The following is a 26,847-nucleotide window of genomic DNA, read 5'->3' as shown; positions in this document are numbered from 1 at the left end:
TCCCAAAGACATTTAAAGGATGTTCATAGGATATACATAGGATGTTCTGTAGAGGATATCCGTAGGATGTTCTAATGTTCTCGGGATATCCTTGAACGTCTTTCTGATAGATTGTGCTATTAGGGATTGTTCAATAAATCTCAGAATATACCCAGAGGATACTAGAAGCAAAGGATATCTTAGAATATCCTTTGCTTCTAGTATCCTAAGATATCCTTTGCTTCTAGTATCTTTTAGGTATATTCTGAGATTTTTTGAACAATCCCTAACAGCACAATCTATTTATTGGATTTATCTATTAGAAAGACGTTCAAGGATATCCAGAGGACATCAAGACATCCTGGATATCCTCTACTTCTAAATATCACATGGATGTTTAGTTATGTTATTAAGGATTGTTCAACAAATCCGAAAGACGTTCAGAGGATGTCCATAAGTAGGAATCTATAGAATATCCTTGAATATCCTTGAACGTATTTCGGATAGGTTGTGTTGTTAGGGATTACAATCCTAAATATATTCAGAAGCAGAGGATATCCTAGAATATCCTTGGAATATCTTTGGAATATATTGTTCAACAAATCTGAAAGCCGTTTGAGAATATCCAGAAGACATCTAAACCTTCTCTGGATATATCTTTCGGATATGTTAGGGATTTTTTCATTTTTAAAGCGTTCGTCTCTTCAAAATAAGAGCGTTTCGATTATTAGCTATTATAAACCTCCACGTCAGTCGATCAATCATCGGCCAAGAGCTGTTTGAAGAGACTAGACTGATAGAGCTAGCGTTTAAGTGAGACGTCTGATGAAACGCAGCATACTCTCTTTTTCAGGTTGCAGACACGCCGCAGGAGATACCCTTTCTGAGCGTCCTGCAGCATCTGCTGCGACTGGACCCGAAAGACGCCGCCAGTGATCTGGCGTGGGACATCGCCGAGACCCTGGTGCACCGAGCCACGTTGCTGGAGAGTCGCGAGGATGCCACGAAATTGTTGAGATCGCCCAGTCTTCAAGTGAGTTACTTGACATTTCATCTGGATATTCCACAGAATAAAAAGGTTTCCTAACTTGACGTTTCGCAACAACGTCTCTTCTTTAATCTTTAATCGGGCTTCTGGGCATTCTTAGACAGACACATGATCGGATTCATCCTTTACATTGAAAAGTCCTCAAGTTTATCGATTCCACCCAACTACAAGACTTTCGCCGATTACGCAATCGCGAAGAGGACCTCGGTTTACATCGTGGTGTTACATCAGATCGTTGAAAATTTCGCGATCATCGGGATGATCATCAATGTCAACCCTGCTAACGCAAACTAATATAACACGACGACACGTGTGTGCAACAGAGCCGTCGTGTACACTTTTACTTTTCTGACCGTACTTGACCGAAAGACGCGAGTCCATAAAAGAAGAAACTCGTACCACGCCTCGTGTCGATGAATCACGAAGCCTGCACTCGCGCACGTAAATGCGTTTCTTCCGTAAAGAATTTTACGAAAAACCTGATTCCCTGGAAAATTCGATTTTTTATTATTATATTATTCGATATTGAGATTCGATTGTTTTACTGTGCGTTCTAAATTCGAACGATAAAGAATGCGATGATATACTTCATTATAAGTCTTGCTGAAATATTTTATGCATTGGCAAAATTTTAATTCTCGAATTTTTTTATGTACATAATTTTAATTCTTGAATTTTTATTATGTATGTACATAATTTTAATTTTTAAAGTTCCATTACGTGCATAATTTTAATCCTCGAATTTTTATTATGTACATAACAGAAATTGAAGAATTAAAATTATTTACATAATAGAAATTCAAGCCATAAACGTGGAAAGGATTTCTTATAATAAACTTATTAATAAATTATTAACTTTTACAATTAATGTGTAATCAAATATATATTACGGTAATATATAGAATTTAAAACAAAATTAATAATAAATAAATATATTAATAAATATAATTAATTAAATAAATAAACACATATATGATCCTTAATAATTAATGAAACCTATAGAGAAATCCTCAGAGAAGCCCTACACGTGAGAAGATTAAGATTAAAAATAGGAGAAAACCAGAGATAGGTACATATATAAAAAAATGCTTGATATTTCCAGACGAATCTATGCTGTCACTGCCGCGGCGCCGATCAGACGTGTGGGACGTCGAGGAAAGCGTCGCTGCCGGCCAGCAGCGGTTCGCCGCCGCCGCCACCTCCGATTCCGGCGGCACCGCCAGGTCCCCCAAATCCACCACCGAGCGGCTTCGTCCTGCCACCACCTCCACCTCCGCCGCTCTTCGTCAACGTCGTCAACATCGCCGCCGCACCGATGGAGCCCCCGATGCCGCCTCCCTTGCGGGTGGCTCCCGTCGAGCGCGCGCTTACCCCCGAGCCACCCAGCAGTCACGCGAGACTGCTGCCGCAGCAGGAGATTCCAGCCCCCAGGACGAAAATGAAGACTATCAACTGGAACAAGATACCCAATCATAAGGTATCAGAAGTCAGAAAGAGGGATGAGTAATGAAAGGAGGACCTTTTTTCTGATTCCTTTATCGATCACCAGGTGATCGGCAAGCGGAACATCTGGTCCCTGGTGGCGAACGAGCATCAGAATTCGCCGATGGCGGACCTGGACTGGGCCGAGATGGAGGGCCTCTTCTGTCAACAAGTGCCCCCGTTAATGCCACCGGCTACCTACTCGGCCTCGTGCGGCACCGGAGTCGACGTTCGAACGACGTCGTCGAGAACCGACGGAGGTCGGTGCTTTTAATATTTTACTATTTATTTATATTTATTTTACTATTTTTACTTTGCAGTATGATATACTGAGAGTCTCTTAAGTGTATTATTTTTTTATTGCAATTTCAGATTGCATTACTCGATGGAAAAAGGAGCTTGAACGTTAACATCTTCCTCAAGCAATTCCGAAGGTACGATAAGAAAGAGAGAAAGGGAGTGAAAATATATTACTGTTACAAACTGAAAAAGATATTAATATATTTTATATATTTTTTTTTATTAGTTCGAACGAGGATATAATTCAGCTTATCAAGGAAGGTGGTCATGATGACATCGGCGCGGAGAAACTGCGTGGACTTTTGAAGATACTGCCGGAAGTGGACGAGCTCGAGATGCTCAAAAGCTTCGACGGCGACAAGTCGAAGCTGGGTAACGCCGAGAAGTTCTTCCTGCAGCTTATTCAAGTGCCAAAGTAATATAGTTTGTCATTTCTTCATTTAATACATAATTAAAAAAGAATATATATATAATTATTTACATGTATTTAATTTTTTAATTATATATATTTGTATATATATAATTTATTTATTTAATTAAATTATATATATAATTTATAATAAATTTATAATATATAAGAAATTTATATTCATTTTAATGGATACATACAGTTATAAGCTGCGCATTGAGTGCATGCTGCTGAAGGAAGAATTCGCCGCGAATATGAGCTACCTGGAGCCAAGTATCAACTCGATGATACTCGCCGGCGAGGACCTCATGACGAACAAGCCTCTCCAGGAAGTGCTGTACATGGTTTTGGTCGCCGGAAACTTCCTCAACTCTGTACGCATTTTCTCACCGATAAGCGAATCAATTTTTACTTATCGAATGTTATTACTTATATATATTTGCAGGGCGGTTACGCTGGCAATGCGGCAGGCGTGAAGCTTTCCTCGTTGCAGAAGCTGACGGAAATTCGTGCGAACAAACCGGGGATGAATCTGATACACTACGTGGCATTGGTAAAATGCAGATTAATTTTTTTGTCGATTATAATATACAATACATACATAATTTTGATTGTATGTTACTTTAGCAAGCCGAAAGAAAACGAAAGGATCTGCTAAATTTCGCAAAAAATATGACTGCCTTAGAAGCAGCGACAAAGTAAGGAATCATTATATTATTATATATGTATAATATTTATGTAGAGAAAAACACTAATTCTTGCAATAAATCATTTCCTGTAGAACCACGATTGAGCAACTTAACAACGAATTTAACACTTTGGACACGAAGATTAAAAAGATCAAAGGCCAAATTCAGCTCTCCTCGACCGAAAACGATATACAGGAACAAATGGCACAGTTTCTTCAGGTATATTAAGAAATGCAACAAATCTAAATAAATATCGCAATACATGAAATAAATAAAAAAAGAAAACAATTAAAACACACTTGAATAAAATGTTTCTTTCGCAGATGGCCGAACAAGAAATGGCGCAGTTGAAGAGGGACATGGAAGAGCTCGAGGGAGTGAGACGATCGCTGGCGGAATTCTTTTGCGAGGACACGAGCGCGTTCAAGATCGAAGAATGCTTCAGGATATTTCATCAGTTTTGCCAAAAGTTTAATCAGGCGATCGCGGAGAACGAGAGGCGACGTATCCAAGAAGAGCAGGTCCTGGCGCGTCGCAAACAACGCGAGGAACAGCTGTTAGCGAGAAAACGACTGCGTAAATATATATATAATTATTTACATATATAATTATATATATAATTATATATATATAATTATTTTTTATACCAAGCAACGATGTGTACCTGGTACACATTTTAAAGTATTCTTAAGATTGATAAATGTTTAGTTTATTTTTCGCAACATCTAGTGTGCTTTTCTATTCTTTTTTCTTCTTTGTCCTGTTCTTTTAATAAATGTGCGTTCGTCCATTGCGCAGTGAGCAGTCAAGCGGAGACACCAGGCTCGGAATCCGAGTCCAACCTAATGGACTATGGGCTATTCGAGCTTCATACCGGTTTACCTCAGAGAAATTACGGCCGCGGCGAGGCCAAGGTAAATTTTGCCATCTGCTTAGCATCTACTTAACATTCTCGTTGTAACCAGCGTGTTCTCTCGGCGACAGCGAATTTAAATACGAATGGACACTTTGGACGAAAGTAGAAAATTAGCTTCGGTATAATTTTACATTTAATCGTGTAAAAGTTACGCAGAAGTAATCGAATAAGCATATTTTATTATGATCAATTCATAAATTATTAGTCTGTTCTAAAGACATACATACGCATATGTCTTTTAATTTTGTATACGATCAGAATGAAAGATCTTCGACGATGTTTCCAGATGAGAAGATTGCAGAATGGCGGAGTCACGTCGGACGAGGACGTCTCCATCGTCGGATCGCCCAGCATCCGACGTCGTTTAGGATCATGTTCAGGCGGTCCTGATCAACAATCTACCAAAGAGGACACGTACTCGCCAGGTATTACGTGCGCGTATTGAAAGAAGTTGTAAAGGAGTTAGAAACTTTGTTGAACAAGATAATACATTATCATATAGTTCGAGTTTTCAGGAATAAACATTCCGAGTAACGTGTCTGTCTTTGTACAACCCAAACATTTCGAAATATGTATTCCAAGGTATAATTATTTCTCCTATTCTACAGATATCACGCCTAACGGCACGCTTCGTAGGCGCAGAAGCAGAATACCCTGCGAGGATGACGACGGAAATCTAATGGATTTCTTGCGAACATCCGGACAGGACAATACGCGGGAGAGAAAATCGTGGGGAAGTTTAGGTATCTAATTTGCCAGTTGACACCAACGAATTTCATTCATTAATTTTAATTTAATTATTTTTTAAATATATATTTATACATATATATAATATATAAAATACATTATATAATTATAATTATATATAAAATATATATATATATATTTTTTTTTTGTTCCGAAGATCGATCGTGGGCGCGAAGAGCTCGTGGACAGTCGCGAAGAGGCGACCTCCTGAACGCCGATTTTTCGGGAGATCGGGAACGACCGAGCTCGCCGTCTCCCCTCGCAGAGAGCAAGCCGTTCCTGCAGGAGGAGGAAGCGAAGCCGACCGGGTAAGTTGGAGGGATAATTCGTGCAGTCTTGAGAAAACGATTTTGTTGCTGTTATTTTTATGTTTAAAGACTTGAAAAGAGTAACAAGAGTTTAATTAATTGATATATCATCGATCAGGAAAGCCTGGCGGCAAAAGATCGAGGCGTGGCTGTCGGAGAACGAGAAAGAGGATCGCGCGGGCGAGCAGCTTCAGAGAAGAGCGAAGCAATTGCACCAGGCGAACCGACGGTCCTTCGAAGACTCGGGTGAGTGTCCGGAGACTTTACTTTCCATAAATATTAAACTTGGATCTGAATGCGAGACACGTTTCGGCTCTGCAGAAAACGAAGGCAAAGGCGCGTCGAACCCTTCGACGGAGGATCGATCCGTGCACGAAGGAGAATTCTCCGGGGTTTACGACTGGCGACCGTCCGTCGAGAAGACGGATGTGATGCGCACGATGGAGGCCATTGAAGGTGATTTTTCACTTCTATAAAAGTCCAAGGAATTTTCTCCTTGCGTTCGCTGTAAAAAGAATTAAATTTATTTGCAATTTTTTGTATTATTTTTATTATCTTATTATTATTTATATTATTCTCTATTATTTTGATATTATTATATTTATCTATTATTTATATTATTAGATTTATTATTTGCAATTTTATTGTATTATTTTTATTATCATTGAGTAAGCTTTCCAAGTGCGTATTTTCGTTTCAGAAGCTCAACCGCTCTCGTCGCAGGACAAGTCTCCTTGGCGGAAGTCGAGCTTGAACGTACCAAATAGTATGGAAGAGACTGATCCGCGTTATTCCCGTAGATTTAGATCTAGACACAGTACGGAGAACGCTCTCGTCCCGAGTACACTGCAGGTAAATATAATAATTATTTAAGCCAAGTCTTTGGCAGAAGAATGTTTAACAACATAATAAGGTTGCAAAGATTGAAATTGCACGATGCGATATGCTTATCAGGCGATCAGAGAAGAGGACAGGAAGAAGAACAAGCTCAGCGACACTCTGAACACGGACGCCCAGGACGAACTGACTATTTATCTTCGGCAACCTTACACCGGATCGCAAGCGCCCGCAACCCGGCGATTCTCGAAGCTCAGCAAGAAAACCGCGGACGAGGAAAGAATCAGCGACAAGATCGAGATTGACTCGGACAACATCGAGACGCCGCCGGCGACCAGACGGCTGTTTAGTCCTCCGAAGGAGGTGAAACCCGTGGAGAAGGAGCCCTGCAAAAGAGAACGTTGCAATGGCTCCTTCCAGAGTCGAGAAATGAAGACTGCGATCCTGAAACCCATCGCCTCAGATCTCGGTACCGGTAAATAAAAAAAAAGAAAAAGAAGGATTATCTATATAATATATATTATAAATAATTATAATATTAATATAATTATATTATTATTATTATAATATTAATACATTAATATAATTATATTATTTTATGTTATATTATTTATATATTATTAAAATAATGTTATATTAATAGAATGAGAGGATAATCGTGCTCATAATTATTTTCAGGCAACTTCGACAGGTACTCGGCGACGCGTCGTACTCGTAGATACAAGAAGACTCAGGATTCGGCAGGTGACAAGGACGTGTCGAGTCCCGAGTTGATCTGCGACGAAAAGCCGGCGATGCAACGACCCAGCACCCTCGCCCTGGCTGACGAGGGCACCCGCGAGGACGAGGACGTCATGCTGCGTATCTGGCAGGACAAGCTGAAGCGGCGCGACATCGTCGCCTCGTCGTCGTCGCGCGACATCGACGCCGCGCTGGCGGAGATCGCGCGCTCCGGCGAGGATCTGCAGCGTCTCTCGACGACGAAGACGACGGAGACGCCGGCGACGATGACCGCGACGAGCCACAGGACCTCGAGACTGCCGATCAGTCAGCCTCCGCCGCCAGTGGTAGCGGTGAGCAACACGGTGCTGAGTCCGGTGATGCAGGAGTCGCGACCCCGCGAGGCCGTCACGGTGCTTGCAGAGCGAGCGGTGACGAGTCGCGAGCGTCATCGGAGCATGATCGATCCGAGCCAGGTGAAGGAAGCGGTCCGCTTGACCAGCAATCCACCCAGCCAGGTGAACCAGAAGCGGGAGACGTCGAGCAGGAACAACTTCTGCAGCGAGAACTCGCTGCACGAGCGAGACGACGTCTCCAGAATCACGAGGGAAGACGAGCAACGCGCAGGAGACTCGAGGAGCGTCGAAGGAAGCCTGGAGAAGGACGTTCGATCCGTGGACGACCTTCGCGATCGGTCGACGATGACGCGGCAGAACTCCATGTTCCGCAGCAGATTTATCCCCGATATAAGCGTGACGTCGTCGCCGCCGCCGACATCCGGCAAGGTCAGCCGAGACCAAGAGCTGAATGACGAAGGCTTCGAGGAGACGCAGAGCCTCGTTTCAGAGACTCTGAGTCAAGAGACGTCCTCTGGCAATTACGAGACGGACACGCACGACTCGACGAGGTGCTCGCCGGCAGAGCTGAGCTACAGCGGGGACCAGCATCGACGTAGCGTCACGAAGACGATGCACGACGATGATGACTTGAACAGTCATGGTCGAAGATCCTTGTCCATCGACAAGTTAGTGAAGCCAAGCTCGGGGAAGATTTTCGGCAAGAAGGAGACCCCGAGAAACGCGTCGGAAAAATCGAGCTTTCTGCCGACAAGAGCTGCAGGTGCGAAACGCGAGTCCGCGCTGAGGAAGAACGAGAAGACCTTGAAGAAGACCTCGAACGGCCAGGCGAGTAATCCAGGAGCTCTGTTGAAGAACGAGGTGCAACGTTCCGGTTCCAGGAGCAGCCTACGCAGCTCCCGGAGCTCTCTGAACAGTGCTACGTCCGTGAACACGGTACGCAATTTGGCCACGAATCACGCTCATCTGCGTAGCTACACCTCGGCCATTCGCGCGCTCACCAACGACCTCAGGAAGAGCAGCCCGTCGAGCAGTCCGCTGCCGCCGAAGAACGTCGTCGACAAGAGACGTCTGAGTCCTCGTCAGGTGAGCGTCAGCAGGATACCTGCCAGCAGAAGCAGCAGTAGCGGCAGCAGCGTTGGTCCGACAGTGAGAAGTCTTCGCAAGGCTCCGGAGGTTGGTTCCAGTTTCGATCATTTCTAGAAAGTTTTTGAAAAAAAATATAAATATATTAATATATATATATATATTTAATATATACTTTTTTATATGTTAAATAGATTAAATATTTTATATTATATTACATATTATATATGTATTATAATTCTATATTAAATATATTAATATATATCTATAGACCTTGGTAAGGTTTTTACACAAAATTTTACGTGTTAATTAACAGATAGTGTCTGACATACCAAAGGTCACGAGGAGTCGGCCCATCACCTCGCGCAGCAGCAGCAGCGGGAGCAGCATCGGTCAGCAGTCGATCTTGGGAAATCGATCAGCGATCACCGGTAATAAGATGTCCAGTAATACGAGGAGTAGATTAATCCAGCCGCGAGCTGGGTCGAAGAGTCACAGTTTTATGCGGCCTACAGCTGCCAGCGTGAACAAGGGTTCCATCCAAAACCTCCCGAAGAGTATCAAGGCTATGGTGAAATGATGCGTCTTCTTCGAACAAGAAAACAAGATCGTATTTGTAACGTTGCTTGGAGAATTTAGAAAGTCTATTCGTTTAACAATTACAATTAGGAAAATAACAAATCAAGCAACGTTTGACAGCCGAACAGCTGATCGATGGTTATCGTAAGATAGAATTCGCAAGATTGCGTAATAAAAATTGTTATTATTATTCTCGCTTATATATTACATCGTCTCACAGTGTTAAGCCAAAATAAGTAAGATTATTCTAGTTTACTATACGCCACTACCACACCAAACAATGCAAAAATTGCTCGATTTAAGAGAAAGATAATCAAATTTATCTTCAGCTTTAGCACGCGCGACCTACGTTTTATATATGACCAAGGAAACTTTAAGGAACATCCCGAACTTTATGTTTGACGCCAAATTGCGGGAGTTTTCCTTCTAGTTTTTCCTTAGAATACATATTTATAAAATTACATGTAACATATTCGCGACTAATATAATATACGTACGAAATATTGTAATCATTCTTACCGCGTTAACACAAAGATATAAATATATTATATTGTAGAAATTATGTCCGATACAATAAATTAACAGACATTTACATTGATGGTATATATATATATAAATATAATATAATACAATTCGAAATTTGATCGAAGGAATACATACGCAATGTTATATTTTAAATATAAATTTACAATTAACTATACATACTTTAATGCGAGAAAGTATTAAAAAAACGAGATTTGCCGAATAATTTTGCAAACATTTAATTTCATATATATTTCACAATTTTATCTATATATATTTTTTACGCATTATATATTTTAACAAGAAATATCTACATATTTTATGTACAAGTGTATAAATCAACGATCATTTTCATCAATGATCCATTTTCAAAAATTGCATGAAAAAACCGCGCGAGAAAAAAAAACCGACGGAGATGTTTAATGAGATCGCTCTCTAATAAAGTATGATATAATTCGGCACCGACGCTTTTTAAAAAGCGTAAATAATTCGAAAAAAAACGAATTTTTTTCGATAGTCAACGGATTACGTTGCGTATAAATCTTTCGTACGGTAACGTAAATATAACAATTCAGCCACAGCTAGTCAATCGGTGCGCGCAATCGATATTAGACAACACATCGGGATCGTCTTACTTTCACTGTAAACGGAAAATAAATTATATATATATACGCGCGCGCAGCTTAGAGAGAGAGAAATAAATAATTTATATAAATTATATAATTAAATCTGCCGCTTTCCCTACGTCATTGACAAGATATAATTCCATAAAGAGGCGTCTAATCCATCTTATGAGTTTACGATGCGGGATAACTCGGTCACCCCAATTATTAAGATTTTGACACAGCTGTACGAAATAACTCTGGCAAGTTTTAATAAAGAAAATTCAAATAAATATCACATTATAATTAAATAAATGAACATTACACCATATATATATATATATTTTTTAAAATATATAATATATATATTAAAAAATATATATTTTAATATATAGTATATATACATATATTATAATATATAAATAATTATAATATATATAATTATATATTTAATTTTTTATGTAACAAATACGAGATCAACATTTTTTGCATGCGTGTTATGTACATTAACTATTTTATTAATTATTATTATATATAGTTATCGTGAATAAAACTAAATGAGGTGACTGAGAAATCCACGTGCATATTTGCATTTGCATTGCCGTCTCTTCCACCCCATCTTTTTTTAAATTAATTTATTATTTTATTACGAATGCGAAGTGACTCATCTTTTGCGCTCGACGTGGCAAGAAGAGAGTTTTGACTATAACTTTCATTTTATAGCATATTATAAGAAAAAGAATAACACATGATAATAACAGGGCATTGCAAGCAATATATGCGTCAATGTCTTAAAAGGTAAGAGGATCCCGATTGTTTACGCTTCCCTTACAACTAGATATAAATATTATAACATTAAGTAAATAACGACAAATACCCCTTCCCCTCCTCGGACGAACGGAGTTCCTTTTCAACGAATTAAAAAGAATCTTACAGATAATACACAAACGCTAAAATCTAACGCTCGGAAATCAATCGATGAAAAAAACGAGGAGCGCCGAGCCGGAAGTCGTGAGCGAAGCACGTGCGAAGCCCCGCTCGACGGCGCAATAATAATTCGAACCTACCCATTCGTTCATTCAATTTAACATTCATTGTTCGGCAAACGTTCGCCGACGAAAACGCGAATAAGATATGTTCAGGTCATCTCGGCCCTCGACATACGATCCCGGAATCCGAGGGATACGGGACTTTGCGGCGCCAGGATAAATTCAAACTGCAAATCGAGCTCTTCCTCGACGACGATCTCGAATTCACGAACGATCTGAATGAAAACCAATTAACCAACAGGGGTACAATCTCTCTTTCGTGCGCAATTTACATATACAAATTCGTCCCGAAATTTATATAGAAATTTGCCTCTTTATGTATAAGAGTGTTCCATAGGAAATTGCTGTAACTAATCAGCTGTCATTTTCTAATGCACGCACTTTTTTCATTATTTTTTATCAATAAAATAAACTAGTATACAAACATTTTATTTATATCCATGAGAAACTATAACTATAGACTTTCCTCTTTCCAACACAATTGTTGTTTTCTCAATAACTGCATGCATTAAAAAATGACAAATAATGATTAGGTTCAGCAATTTCCTATGGGACACCCTGTACTTTGCCGCACCTTTGCCAAAATGAGCTGCAGCGCGAGATCCACGAAACGTTTTCCTGGACATATCCTTCTACCGGCGCCGAAGGGAGCCACCAGTAGAGGCGAGTGAGGGGCCATAGGTTTCAACCATCTCTCCGGCAGGCACTTGGACGCATCTTTGAAATTGTCGTCGCTCAATCCTGCTATCCACGTGTGCAGCAACACCACTGTCTGAAATTCGACGAAGATGAATTTGGTATTCTTCCAAAAATTCGTACACAAATAATGTTGAAACTTACTCCGGGATCGAGGCGATACCCTCCCAGTTCTATAGGCTCGTCCAGGATGCGAGCTATGCAGGGTGTCGTCGGCACAACTCTGGAATATACACAAATCGTATTTAGAGAGGAATTATGTAAAATAAGTTTTTCAACAGTCTTATTAAGGCTCCTGGATACTCGCCGTAGAACTCCAAATTTTGATGGTAGCGACATCAGGATTATAGTTCTCTCTTTCTCTAAGCGAGAAATGACAGCCCGAAAGATTCTTGCGACGTACAGCGTTATTTTTCATTTTAGTGCGGTCTTTTTGTGTTTAAAATAATTGTCGTGGTGTTAAAATATACCAAAGACTCTCATTTTGGCATAATTTAATATGTGAAAGCAAATATTAATTTTTTTCGATACCTGTCAAACAGCTGGTTTTCGTTCTTATGATTAGGCTCAATTTAATTCGACATATACATGTTATTTATTGATAACCCAAGCAAAAGAAGAGTTTTCGGTATATTTTACAAGTGTGTTCTATCCATTTCAACCAGTATTTTATTGAAAAACATTTTTATTTTCACGTACGTCGCAAGAATTTTTATGGTATATTTTCTCGCTTCTGACGTCATCAATCCAAGATGGTCGCGGTGAGTATCCAGGAGCCTTAAATTAATTAGTATGAGATCTACCTGAAGGATTCCATGATGCAGGCGCGTAAATACTTGGCCTTTCGGAGATCGTCCACCGTGAGATCGCAACCGGGAGGCGCCAGGGACTGCGCCTCCTTGTATAGAGTTTCCTGCACTTCAGGATTACGGCCGATCAAATTGAAAAGAAACACCAGCGTGTTGCCTAGCTGCAAACGTCCAACGACTGTGTCTTTAACCCTGTAGTAGTAATCGCGATTGACAATCCGAATTGATATAAAGTTAAAAAAAAGAAGATAATGAATAAAAAACGGAAGGTCGGACGAAAAATTAGAATCCTCTTACGAAAGAGAGATTACAACTTTTTCAGAAATAAATTAATATAAATTAAATACATATATAAAGTTGATAACAAATTTTTTTTTCTATACTCTCACAAATTATGTAATACTTTAAGTAGCCAAAATCTAACAACTTAGCCAAGTTACATAATTAGTACAACGTGGTTTTCTCACTGTGTGTATCCCTGCCGCTATGAAATCGACTATGGCGGCCTTCTTATCTCTCATATCGAGATCTTTCTGCCGTAAAATAGACAGGAATACAGCCTCGACGGAATCGTCTCTGGCGTCGTTTTGTTTCTCCAACACAGTCGCTTCCACAAGCTCCGAGATAATACTAAGCAAAAAAAAAAGACAATAAGAAGTAGTGATTATTAAATATTTTCTTTGAACTAAATTCTCTTCGGTCTAATCAAATCTCTTTTTATGGATTTTAATAAAACTATATAGTCGAAGCAATTAAAAAAAATAAATTTAAAAGGACCCTGCACCCTGAATACGCAGGATATATTTTTTGTTCAGCACATCATAAGCCAGGATAGCCACAGTAATTATTATGACGTTATTTTGATGTCAAAATGACTACTATTGCTATCTAGGAAGTTACAACGTATGAAAAAAAGCCAATTCTACCAAAAGCTAAAATCCTATTATTTGGTGCAGGGTCCTTTATAAAATTTATAATAATAATTAAATTATTTGAAAGTGTCTCTCGAATTAACGATTCAACGAGGGGATCGGCGATTTAGCGTAACACAGATGATGATGAGTAATTACAAGTATACATGTGACGTACTTGTATATAGTGTCCTCGCTCTCTATCAGCTGCTTATACGCGGATGTCGGCAGCAGCTTCCAAAGCGGCAGGCCGTAAAAGGCGTCGCGCGAGGCCGTGAAGTGAATCCTGACCGCTTCAGCTAATCTCCTTGTCAGCGTACTGCTGGAATCTGGCTTTAAGAAGCCTAGGTGACGTCCCAAGATCAGCGTGCACGTACCTGCGGAACGAGATAACGCGTTATCAGGATTTAATAAAAGCAAACAAGGTGTATTTTATAATCTCTCTTTTTATAAAAAAAAAAAAAAGGAAAAATTTTCTCGCGGCTCCGAAGCGACGTCATTCTAATATTAAAGAATAGTAGCACGGTTTCAAATCAAGATGAAGAAATCGCTATGTAATATATGGGAAAGCATGTCGATGACTTACTCTCGAGTCCCATTCTGTAAGCGAGTTCCTCGAAGCCTTTCACGGTAAAGTCCGCTCTTCGTTTACGGATCAAGTCGATGAATCCATCGGTGACTATGTTGAGTGCCGGGAAGAAACCGAATACGGTGCCAGCTCCGGTGAGTTCCGGAGTCAAGGCGGCGCGAAGCTTTTGCCACGTCGCTCCTTGCCTATTAAGAATAATAAAATCATTGATTATATTATCATTGATTTTATATATATATATATATATATATATATATATCTTTCGCAATTTTGTTCTGTAAAAGTCCTAAGCGATTCGAGGAAGCAATATCTGTCATATTAAATCATCGTTGATTCTCTCGCAAATTAATTAATTATCAGCCTGGCATAAAATTAATTTATATAATTTTTTTATATTTTTCGTTATATTTATCCGCAGTATTATTTATTTTCCTAAAAATATAAAATTCTTATAAACAAATCATCTAAATAAAATACTTTTAATAAAATAACAAAGATAAATAAATAAATAAAAAATTGTAATAATGAGTAATCTAAATAAAAAATGACGCGAATAGTGATTTGCAGTTTTTTAAATTAAATTTTTTGTATAACGAGAAGATGAAGTAATTCGTTCCAGGCGATCACCTGGTATATCGATATATAAATAAACCGAAAAGTTGCAGGACGGCGACCTTAAACTTGACCTCGATACCGCGGCGAGCGTAATCACGAGAGCGGCTGCAGGCTACTCACTCATTGACCAGACCAAGGTTGGTGTAACGATCGGTCCGGGAACGCCGGTAGTGGGATATGACCTCCTGCGGAGGACGAAGCGGGTATCGCGAGCCTCGCCTGAGGATAGCCTCGATGTCGCGACGGGCAAACACAGACACCACGAAGCAATTCCACAGCGCCTCCTCTTTGCACAACGACCCGTATCGCCGATTCAGATCTACTCTTGAATCACGGGATAACGAGCCATATTAAAATACCATATATCGATGATGAAAGAAAAAAGGAGCGCGTCTCTCGTAAACGGAGCAATTTTTTACGAGAGGAAGAGATCGAGATCTAGATCCTATTTTAATTCTATCATCCTGGTACCTTGTCTTCAATCTAGAGCTTAGAAAAGGACTGTGTCAAGTGATTTTAAAGGACCGCAAATATAGATAGGATTTTGACTCTCGGTGGAATTGCTGGTCTTTTTCTGCTCAACAAAAGATGTAATAGCTTCAAAGCTAAGTATTGGATAGTTACTGAATACAGCTAGTCAAACAACTGGTAGAAGAGCCCAAGTTTTGAGTCTATTACATTTTTTGCGAGCTGCAACATATGAGAAAACCAGCTGGTTTTATCAAGATTTAATTTTATATGATTAGTGCAGGGTTTTGGAAGCTATACAATTTTTTAAATGAAATTAAATCCCAATAAAATCAGCTGATTTGCTCACATGTTATAACTTATGACTTGCTGGACAAAAAATGTAAGAGTTTCAAAGCTAAATAATAGATTTACAGCCAGTCAAACAACTGGTAGAAGACCCCAAGTTTTGAATCTATTTTATTTTTTGCAAGCTGCAACATATGAGAAAACCAGCTTTTGAAGCTATACAATTTTTAATGAAATTAAATTCCAGTAAATTCCAGCTGATTTTCTCACATATTGTAACTTATGACTTATAATGAACCAAAAAATGTAATAGATTCAGAGTTAAATAATAGATGATTATTGATTTAGAGCCAGTCAAACATGAACTAGAACTTTGCAAATTGTTTGACTAGTTGTAATTCAATAACTATCGAATATTTAGCTTTGAGGCTATTACATCTTAAAAATTACAGATTCAACATATATAAAAAAAAAAAAAAAAAAAAAACAGCCAACTCCACCGAAAACTAAAATCCTATGTATTTGGTGCAATGTCCTCTTCGACATTTTACAGATTTTTTTATAAGAGTCTACGTATCGAGATATTTTATGGGACGAATATAAAGTAAACGAAGAAAAATATGTTATGATTCAAAGAATCACTTGCGCATTATCAGTGTTGCGCAATTCGATAATACATAATAACTTATTCGTCAATTAAATTCGATGCATTTTCTGCACAAACAATTTTCTCGCGAATCCAATTATATCGTAACGTGACATAAGCAACTTTCGACGTGACGTAAACATAGGATTCTTCTTGCCATTCGCGGTTTGTCCCCTCGTTTTCCTCTTTCGCTCGCGATAAGATTGGAAGAGTATCATTGACCCTGACCCTCTGAAAAGATCGACACACGTTTCACCCGCCATATTTAGAATCGCGCGACCTTTTGTGAAGGGGAGACCCCCCGCATATACAATGCGATTAATCGAAATTGTTAATTATACATTAGCACATAATGAACCCCTCATTCTCTCTCTCGCAACCTTAAGATACCATTAATCAGGGTTGGGTAAGTTAATGATTTTTTAAAACTAAGTTAAGATTAAATTAACTGAAGTTAAATAAAAAATTAATTTTTAAAAACATTATATTAAATTAGAATTCTGTTGGTTAATTCCTTTAAAATTTATAATAACAAATAACAAAGAAATTTTGATTTTTATATAGAAATATATTTTTTGGTCATTACATTTGATAACAAATGAACATAAAAATTAATAATACTTTAATTTAAAAATAATTTATAACTAATAAAAAACAATAATGGTATTCAGAGCTTTAATTAATTAACTAGTTATTATCCAACCCTGCCATTAACTCGCATCAAAGTGGGGAACGCAGAATTAAAATGTCTTGAATAAAAGGGCAAAGGCCAAACTCTTTACCTTTATACGCCTCGTGGATTTTGTTCAGGCTGTAGTGGCCGAAACGGGAGTAAATCCACCTGGTGCCAAGAAACGGCAGAGCGAAAGGACCCGGGACGTCGCGCGCGGTCTTGAGTTTCCTGCCATTGTCACCCACATCTGCGAAAAGAATTTTTATCGGATTTCTCATCGAGCAAGAAGAATCTCGGAGCACCCTTTCTTTGCTCCGCATTGTTCGAGAGAAAAAATAAGTTCAATATTACAAAAACTCATCTTGCCTCTCCTTGAATTTCTCTCGCTCTCAAAGAAGCCTCATATAAACGAAGGCTGAAGATGCGTAACATCGTGACATTGTGTTGCGCTCTATATCGTTGTACATTTACAATTCATTAGTTATCAGTTGTGAAACGCGCGATTTCTTAAGGCTCCCGAGTCCTCGCCGCAACCAAATGTTAGATTGTGACGTCAGCGGCGAGAAAGCGCACGCTAAAAATTCTTAAGTGTCAGTTTTAAATGAAAATGATATTTCGATGAAACACTACTTCAGATGGCTTTAGCACACTTTTAAAATATCTCGAAACCTATTCTTTTCCCTTGACAATCGATCAACAATTAAAATGACTGCACATGCAAAGACCAGACGAACTAGATCTCAAATTACAGTCATTTTACAGCTGATTGATTATAAAGGGAAAAGGATAGTTTACGGGGTATTTAAAAATCTTTTTATCTTGAAATGGCATCTAAGAATTTTTAGCGTGTGTTTTCTCGCTTCTGACGTCACAATTCCAAAAGAGCCTTAAGGCTCCTGGATTCTCAGTCATGTTAGATTGTGACGTCAGAGACGAGATAACACATGCTAAAAATTCTTAAATGAATGAAAATGATATTTCGGTGAAACATTTACTTCAGCACACTTTTAAAATACATCGAAACCTATCCTTTTCCCTCAACAATCGATTAACAATTAAATATACATGCAAAGACCAGACAAACTAGACCTCAAATTACAGTCATTTTACAGCTAATTGATTATAAAAGGAAAAGGATAGTTTACTGGGTATTTTAAAATCTTTTTATTTTGAAATGGCATCTAAGAATTTTTAGCGTATGTTTTCTCGCTTCTGACGTCACAATTCCAAAAGAGCCTTAAGGCTTCTGGATCCTCAGTCATGTTAGATTGTGACGTCAGAGACGAGAAAGCACATGCTAAAAATTCTTAAATAAATAAAAATGATATTTCGGTGAAACATTTACTTCAGCACACTTTTAAAACACCTCGAAACCTATTCTTTTTCCTTAATAGTCAATCAACAATCGTAATAAATGATCACGTGCAAAAAGACCAGACGAACCAGACCTCAAATTACAGACATTTCACAGCTGTCGATCGATTATAAAGGGAAAGGGATAATTCTGGAGGTATTCAAGAGTGCGCCAAACCCAAGTGCTGCTTCATCGAAATATCTGCTTTTCGCCTCTGACGTCACAACTCGAACACGATCGGTGAGTGTAGCTGCTGGAACCTTAAACTCGAACCTAGAGCGTTCGTAAATAACATTCGATAGCGATAAAAATGATTATAGGGGAGAAAAGGAAGGAAGACGGAGGATGTGCGCGGTGCCATTGACCGATATCGCGAGACCAAGTGATATATATACCGAAGAGGAGCTCTGGGAAAGATCTCTCGCAGGATTCTCTCAACTCACCGACGTTTGCGTTGTGGTTTCTGGTCCAGACGGACCACCAGGGCGGCCAGTACCCAGTGGCCAGCACCAGGATCGCGAGCAGCGCGGCGGCGATGATCTCGAACCAGGCTCCGGACAGCAGCATCCTCCAGTCGAATCCCTGCACCGAGGGAGGATTAAAAGGATCCGGGCTTTTTCTCGGTCTCTGCTGGGAGACGTTCTCGCGGCAACAATTTCGCGCGCCGCGAGCACCCGGAGTATAATAGGTTCTTCTCTTATCTTAACACGCTTCGCGCGCGCTCTCGTCTCCTCTCGTCGGCTTCGAGATAGTACTACAACTGACGCCGTATCACCGGGAGTGCGTAAACTCCGCTCTCTCGCTCTCGCCCCTCAAAGGCGCGTTTTTAGTCATTATTTCAACGCCGACTTCGGTTCGGCGCCGACTGACTCGCGGAACAACGAATATTAATCACCATAATTAAATTTCAGCTATCTTTATACAGGGTGTCCCCCAGAAAGTTTTTAACGGCAGATTCCTGGTGTCATTCAGAGGCGATTGTTCCTCAGCGAAAATGTCGAGACACCAGTAATTTTCAAATTATAAGCAGTTGAAAATAAAGGCTTTTTTGGAAACTAAGACTTGTGGAAATAAAATATTAACAGAATTACATTCTTTAGTTAATTTTAGGTAGAGTTTGCTTTAATAGAATTTTAATATAAGGCTTAGTTACAGGTATAACGATACATAATAACAAAAATTAGGAACATAATGAGCTCCCTCGCAAGATTTTCACTAAGGAAAAATCGTCTCCAAATGATACCAAGAATCTGCCATTAAAATTTTTTCCGCCAGTTCTGAAACACTCTGTATATGAACACTTAAAATTTAGTTATCATGTCTAAATTTTTACTGAAATTTAATTACGATGTCTACAGAGATGATTTTCTCTTAGAATTTATTCTGAAATTTATGATAACCGTAGGACAATATTGGAAGAATTTTAATAAGAGTTTCTCTAATATATTTACCACAATAAAAAATATTAATATCTTTGGCATCGACTGACTTGCAGAACAAAAAATATTACCCACCATAATTGAATTTCAGCTGTCTTTAGTTATCATGTCTAATTTATATAAGCCAAAATTTGTACTGAAATTTAATTACCATATGTCTACAGAGAGGATTTTCTTTTAGAATCTATCCTGAAGTTCATGGTAATTGTGGGACAATTTTAAAGAATTTTTATAAGAATTTTCTCTGATTAATATTTGTCACAATAAGAAATATTAATATCTTTAAAGTCAATTGATTTACGGGACAAAAAATCTTAGCCACCATCATTGAATTTTAGTCTATATATGAACATTTAAAATTTCATTATCATGTCTAAATTTTACACAAAATTTTTACTGGAATTTAATTACCATGTCTATAGAGAGGATTTTTTTTTAGAATTTATTCTGAAATTCATGATAATCGTGACAATGTTAGAAGAATTTTGATGGAAGTTACTCTGATTAATATTTACAATAAAAATATTAATATGTACATAGTAAAATTAATCGAACATTTTTTATATCTTTATTATGTAGATATCAATATTTTTTGTTGGCAAATATTAATCAAAGAAACTTTTATACAATTCTTCCAATATTATATTGTCTCATGATTACCACATAATTTTCAGGGTAAATTAAAAAAAAAATCTCTCTGTGTATAATTAGTAAGAAAGAAAAATGTGGCCAAAATTTTTACAGAAATTTAATTACCATATCTATACAGAGAGAATTTTCTCTTAGAATTTATCTTAAAATTCATGATAATCGTGAGACAATATTGGAAGAATTTTGATAAGAGTTTCTCTGATTAATATTTACCGCAATAAAAAATGATTGACTCGCGGAAAGAAAAAATATTAGCCTTAGTTGAGTTTTTACTGTCTCCATATTAAAATTTAGTTATCATGCCTAAATTTTACCCAAAATGTTTACTGAAAGTTAATTACCATGTCTACACAGAGAAAACTTTCCTCTTAAAATTTCTTCAAAAAATCATGATAGTCGTTAATCTCTAACTAAGGACGAACGAGCTAATTAAAGATAGGACGCAATAAATAGTAGCGCGAATTATTTTTAATCAATTCAATAGTGCATTAAACTGATTAATATTTGCTGAAGAGATTTCATTTCTAATTTAATATTTAATCCTTTAATTTTAATTATAATCAGAGAAACTTTTATAAAATTATATATATATATATATATATATATATATTTATAAAATTCTATTATATATATATTTTAATTATATAAAATAAAGCTTTCGTGAAGATTTTTTAATACAATTTCCAGACACTTTCTATATCTTTTTGACAGGTGGATCCTCCGCGAGATCCGATAAAAATAATGAAGCAACAGGTCTCGTCCTTAGACAATTTAAGAGAGGGAGAGAGAATCCTTAGACTTGGTGCTGAACTTAATTAAAAAATTAGCAAGAACGCGATGCGAGAAGAGCGAGAATAAACGTGTTTTCGAGAAAGCAAGCAAGAGAGAAAAAGCGAGAACTGCGATTCTGTTTATGGATCTTTTCTTGTGACTGACTGAGTGCCCCAGTGTTATTTGCGGATTCCTTTATTTGCAATTCCCCGATAACGCTCCCGGTGTTGCCCCGATGATCCCTCTTTCTTCTCTCTCTCTCGTGCTTGCATTATAATATACATACGTATATATATATGCTTTGACGTATCTCGCGAGGCTCTGTTATACGGATCGGGAAGAAAATAGCGTAAACGAGAGAGAGATATATCGACGATAATAATACGAGATGTTAATTGCGGGGTGAAGGATCCGTGTGTACACTTGATTCTGATTCAGCGCTAATGTATAGCCAAGTCGATATGTGCATACATTAGCGCGAAAAACAATGTCAGCGTCATGTTCCGCTGACTTGGAAGCGGGAGAGAAACCATCTTGCGGATTCCTCGAAGAGAATCTGAATCCTTCCGCAGTAGGTTCCCATTGGCCGAGATTCGTCAAAATCGCACGCTCCTTATTCATTTTTCACACGGCATCCAACCTCGCGTTCGTATATCGATTTATCCCGCATTTCTTGGGGTATTTTTTTTATTATTTTATTTCCTCAATTATTCATTATATTTTTTATTTTTTTTTTTGAAATTTTAATTTGTCATTTTTTCTACAATTTTCACACGGTATACAGCCTCGCATTTGTATATCGATTTATCCCGCGTTTTTCGTCGTATTTTTTTTATTATTTTATTTCCTCATCTATTCATTTTTTTTTTTTTTTTTTTTCATGTTTATTTCATTTTAATTTCTCATTTTTTTCTATAATTTTCACATGGCATATACAGCCTCGCATTTGTATATCGATTTATCCCGCATTTTTGTTTTATTTTTATTTTATTTTAATTTCTCATTTTTTTCTATAATTTTTTCCCACATATTTTAAGCCCAACAAGTGATTGAAATAATTATTACTATTTTCGAAAATAAATGCACTGACAAAAACATTTTTAAATTAATAAATATTTATTTTCACATCAAATAAAAATTTTAGTTTCAAATAAATGATTTATTATAAGTCAGTATTGAATTAAATATTTATTCAAATTTAATAAATTTTTTTCAGTGTGAGATATATGTAAAAAAATATTTTTGAAAAATTTTGACACCTGTCAGAAATGTTCAAAAACAATATCTATCTATCGAGGAACGTGAATGATTGCAGAGAAGCTGCATTCTTCTGGAATAATGCGAACTTCTCTCTCTCCCTTTCTGCTTTTCGTTAAAAACAAATTTTTATTCACATTCACCTATTTTTATCTTCGTACGGAGATGAACGGAGAATCTCCGTAAAAAAATTCACGCGGAGAAAAACGAAGAATTCCTCAAACGTTCATTAATAGACGAAATGTGACATTCCTGCGCGCGTATCCCTTTCTTTTTTCAATTCATCTATTTTTTTCGCGTCCGGTCTGCGAACCTGTTCTATACGAATGGGCTATTCTTAGCTCGGCCGATTAGCGTCGGCGATTTTTCCGATCGGGGCTTTGATCGAATCTCTAATAAAGGTCTAATAAAGAATCGCGGAGCTCTAAACGTGTCGCTTTACATATCTCGCGGAACCAGTCCCACGCTAAAAGAAGGAAAAAGTGCGCGGCTATCGAAAGCTCTTTTTTTTTCTCCTTCCCTTTCTATATATCTCTCTCCTATGTAAATTCTTTTTTTTTCACCCTGCAACGCATACATTTTTTCGCTCAAAAAATCCCAGATATATTTATTACAGTAATAAAGAAATATAATTTTTTTTCGACCATATTTGCAGAAATATATGAGTCTACAGCCTTAAGAATAAATTTCAGAGAAAAAGTTATATATATAGCAATATATAATTATTTTACATTATTATTACATAATTAGAATTTTTTAAATAATATAAAAATTAAATTAAATTAAATTAAAAATTAAATTTTTATATCATTTAAAAAATTAATTATATTAATAAAAAATTCCAGATATATTTATTACAGTAATAAAGAAATATAATTTGCAGAAATATATGAGTCTACATCCTTAACTCAAATGAATAAATTTCAGAGACAATATAACAATATATAATAATAATAATAATAATGCAAAATCAATATATATAGTTTATATTTATAAACATACACGAGATTGGAATATAAATCTTTCTTCCTTCTAGATTGGGCAAATTTCGCAGTCGAGCTACGCGACGTCGTAGATGATAAGGAACGCGAGTAATTGTGCGCGAAGGCTTTGGAATGTCGCGGAGTGTCGCCGCCGACCAGTAAATAAAGGATTATTAAAGCTACAGGAGCAATTGAGAAAGCGCGAGAGAGTGAAAGAAGACGCGTAGAGGGACGAGAAAAATAATCAGGCCCGCTGGATTGTTATCTCTTTTTCTTCCTACATTTCTCCTATCATTTCTTTATCTTTTCACACTGCTGTGAAACGCATATGTTTTTTTCAAAAAAAATTTTAGATTTATATTTATTAAAGTAATGAAGAATAAAAATTATATATAATTTTATTTAGAATTATTTTGAATTTTATATATTTCGTTATTAATTTTATTTCTTTTTTCTTTTTTAACGAAATCTATGCATAGAATTTTTCTTAAAATTTCCGAAAATCATGATAATCGTAGAACAATATGGTATTGCAAGAATTTTATAAGAGTTTCTTTAATTAATATTTTTAGCACAATAAAAAATATATTATTATCTACCACAATAAGATATAAAATATGTTCGATTAATTTTACTATGTACATATTAATATTTTTAATTGTGGTAAATATTAATTAAAGAAACTCTTATAAATTCTTAAAAATCCAATACTGTCCCACGATTTTCAGAGTAAATTCTAAGATAAAGTTCTCTCAGCGTGCGTTTAAAAAAATTTTAATTAATTACTATTAAAAAAACTAATTAAAAAAACAAATCAAAAAATTAGTAAAGAAATAAATAAAAAAAATAAATAAAAAGAAAAATGTCAGAGTGTGTCAGAGTTAAATGCAGAAAAATATAATTGTAAGGTGATGTAATTTACTATATAATCGAAATGTCAGGAATGCGGGTCAGATCGCGCTATATATAAATAATGACAGGAATTGTCGGGCAATCTTCAATCTCAAAGGAGGTTCAATTAGTTTTTGCCGTCTTTTACGAATCATGTATCGTACACGTGTATAGCACGCAGCTCGTATATGCAACTCGATCTCGTTGCATTTTATCTCGTCTAGCTCTCGCTAATGCGATTTCCGTTACGCCTGTCAATTAAACGAACGATGAATAATGCAACGCGTTCCTCGCGTTAGAGAGACAGTTACGACTATTATATTATCTAGTTTCGCGAGCGCCACCCAATCATAAACTTTATTGTCAGACGTTACTCGGCACTTTTTTATTCGAGCGCAGACGGAATTATATACAGGGTGTATCTAAATAAGTACAAACCGTTTCGGAATCATTCTTTCTCAAAAATTAAATTTTTATTTTTCCCTTCAAAGTTCAGACAAATTAAAAAAAAATTAAACTCGGTGGATATTTTCCGCCAATAAAAAGAATACTTATTATAATATTAAAAAATATCCTTCTAACATCTGAAATTTTTCGCAAAAAGTATTCTTTTATTAAAAAAAAAAAAAAAAAAAGAATCTTTCATGGAAAATTTCGTTGCTGTGAAATACTTGTTTAGCTACCGTATATTTGCGTTTAATATCGCGACGAATGAACTCGGAGAAATGTTTACCGAAAGTGAAAACGACAAGGCCTTCGCGTTCACGGAAGGAATGCAAATTCCAGACACTCGCGACTGAATTATCTCATTAGTTGACCTATATTTGTCGAACACTCGATTTTATTTATGCTCATTTTGTTCGATAACCCACCGTGATAAAGTGTGGCTTTCCTTGCGCGTTACATATATATATATATATGCTTTCGCACCGCGATATTATCAGAAATAGCATAATAGGAGGAGCGATCTCCGCGAAATTAGACGCGGAGTTTCGGCGAATCAGCGAAAAATCGATTCATCATTCGTCAAATTTATTTTCTATCGATTTCGGAGATGTATCGTTTTTATTGTACTTTTTTAATAGCAATAAGAAATAATTATATCGCTTTTTTCGGTCCTCCATTCGGTTCGAGATTCCAGTTTGTACACAGAAAAAATTTTCTCTTATTTTCTCGAATTTTTATATTAAAAATTGTATAAAATTATATTTCGAATAATTTTAATATTAAGAGCTTCTCTAATTAGCATTTACCGCAATAAAAAATATTAATATCCACTGCAATAAGATATAAAATATGTTCGATTAATTTTACTAAAACTTCAACAATTGTATTTTTTTTAAATAGCAATGAGAAATATAATTATATCGTTTTTTTTTTAGTCCTTCATTCGGTTCGAGATTTCAGTTTGTATACAGAGAATTTTCTCTTCGAATTTTTATATTAAAAATTGTATAAAATTATATTTCGAATAATTTTAGAATTAAGAGTTTCTCTAATTAGTATTTACCGCAATAAAAAATATTAACATCCACTACAATAAAATATAAAATATGTTCAATTAATTTTACTAAAATGTCAACAATTGTAAAATGTGTTAAAAACTTATATATAATTCTTTGAAGTATTTTAAATAGATGCCAAAAAAGTAAATAACTATTTCATACATAAATTTTACAATGCATAATATATTTTCAATCTGGCTTAATTGCTCATGATAATTTTCGGCTTCTTCGCCAAACATGATAAAATTTATAGTAAATTTTGGGGCAAAATATGACCCAAAAAATGACTAAATTAATACATATTTAGTTCAATACTGCCAAATAAAATCATTTATTTGAAACAAATAAATATTTATTCGTTTTCAAAGGATTTTCTTATATCCAACAAATATTTTTCATATCAAATAAATATTATCAGTTTCAAATAAATGATTTATTTGACAGTATTGAAACAAATTCTTATTAAATTTGTTTCAGTGCAGCATCCGAAGTATCCGGAAAAAAAAAAAAAAAAAAAAAAAAAAAACATACATATATATAAATAATGAGCAAGCACAATGTGAAGTTGCATCTCGCCATTTCCGTATAACGTTCTTCATCTATGGTCTTGGCGAAGTTCCCGTTTCTCGTGATTACTTCCCTCCCCCTCCCCCTCCCCCCGGGGGCATAAAT

At 36.6% G+C, this 26,847-nt stretch overlaps 2 protein-coding genes across 8 annotated transcripts in view; one reads left to right on the top strand and one right to left on the bottom strand.

The window, feature by feature from the left end:
* The window catches only part of form3 (FH2 domain-containing protein formin 3), a 30,125-nt gene extending 20,077 nt beyond the window's left edge, over positions 1-10,048 (top strand). Inside the window, 21 exon segments of the mRNA XM_029321922.2 lie at positions 833-1,012; positions 2,130-2,504; positions 2,577-2,741; positions 2,743-2,769; positions 2,882-2,943; positions 3,036-3,224; positions 3,421-3,592; positions 3,664-3,771; positions 3,846-3,916; positions 4,000-4,126; positions 4,231-4,483; positions 4,706-4,821; positions 5,110-5,248; positions 5,432-5,566; positions 5,728-5,878; positions 5,997-6,124; positions 6,200-6,334; positions 6,579-6,730; positions 6,833-7,190; positions 7,394-8,967; positions 9,194-10,048. Of these exon segments, the coding sequence (XP_029177755.1) occupies positions 833-1,012; positions 2,130-2,504; positions 2,577-2,741; positions 2,743-2,769; positions 2,882-2,943; positions 3,036-3,224; positions 3,421-3,592; positions 3,664-3,771; positions 3,846-3,916; positions 4,000-4,126; positions 4,231-4,483; positions 4,706-4,821; positions 5,110-5,248; positions 5,432-5,566; positions 5,728-5,878; positions 5,997-6,124; positions 6,200-6,334; positions 6,579-6,730; positions 6,833-7,190; positions 7,394-8,967; positions 9,194-9,457 (4,881 nt within the window). The 3' untranslated portion in view covers positions 9,458-10,048.
* shd (cytochrome P450 family 24 subfamily A member shade) overlaps positions 9,621-26,847 on the bottom strand; it is a 37,062-nt gene continuing 19,835 nt past the window's right edge. For 6 of the 7 annotated variants that reach the window (XM_029321973.2, XM_029321974.2, XM_029321978.2 and 3 more), the window contains 10 exons: positions 19,122-19,260; positions 17,434-17,571; positions 15,370-15,568; positions 14,632-14,819; positions 14,224-14,422; positions 13,602-13,764; positions 13,129-13,295; positions 12,470-12,548; positions 12,204-12,401; positions 9,621-11,844 (listed from right to left, as the gene is read on the bottom strand). In XM_029321973.2, coding sequence (XP_029177806.1) covers positions 11,719-11,844; positions 12,204-12,401; positions 12,470-12,548; positions 13,129-13,295; positions 13,602-13,764; positions 14,224-14,422; positions 14,632-14,819; positions 15,370-15,568; positions 17,434-17,571; positions 19,122-19,260 — 1,596 coding nt within the window. In that variant the 3' untranslated portion in view covers positions 9,621-11,718. Of the gene's footprint in view, positions 11,845-12,203; positions 12,402-12,469; positions 12,549-13,128; positions 13,327-13,601; positions 13,765-14,223; positions 14,423-14,631; positions 14,820-15,369; positions 15,569-17,433; positions 17,572-19,121; positions 19,261-26,847 lie in introns of those variants that run through there. The other variant, XM_085484851.1, reaches the window with a different exon arrangement.

Source organism: Nylanderia fulva, unplaced genomic scaffold (genome assembly GCF_048542155.1).
Source record: "Nylanderia fulva isolate GAGA-0341 unplaced genomic scaffold, ASM4854215v1 Scaffold32, whole genome shotgun sequence".
Classification (NCBI taxonomy): domain Eukaryota; kingdom Metazoa; phylum Arthropoda; class Insecta; order Hymenoptera; family Formicidae; genus Nylanderia; species Nylanderia fulva.
This window is presented reverse-complemented; position numbering and strand designations above follow the sequence as displayed.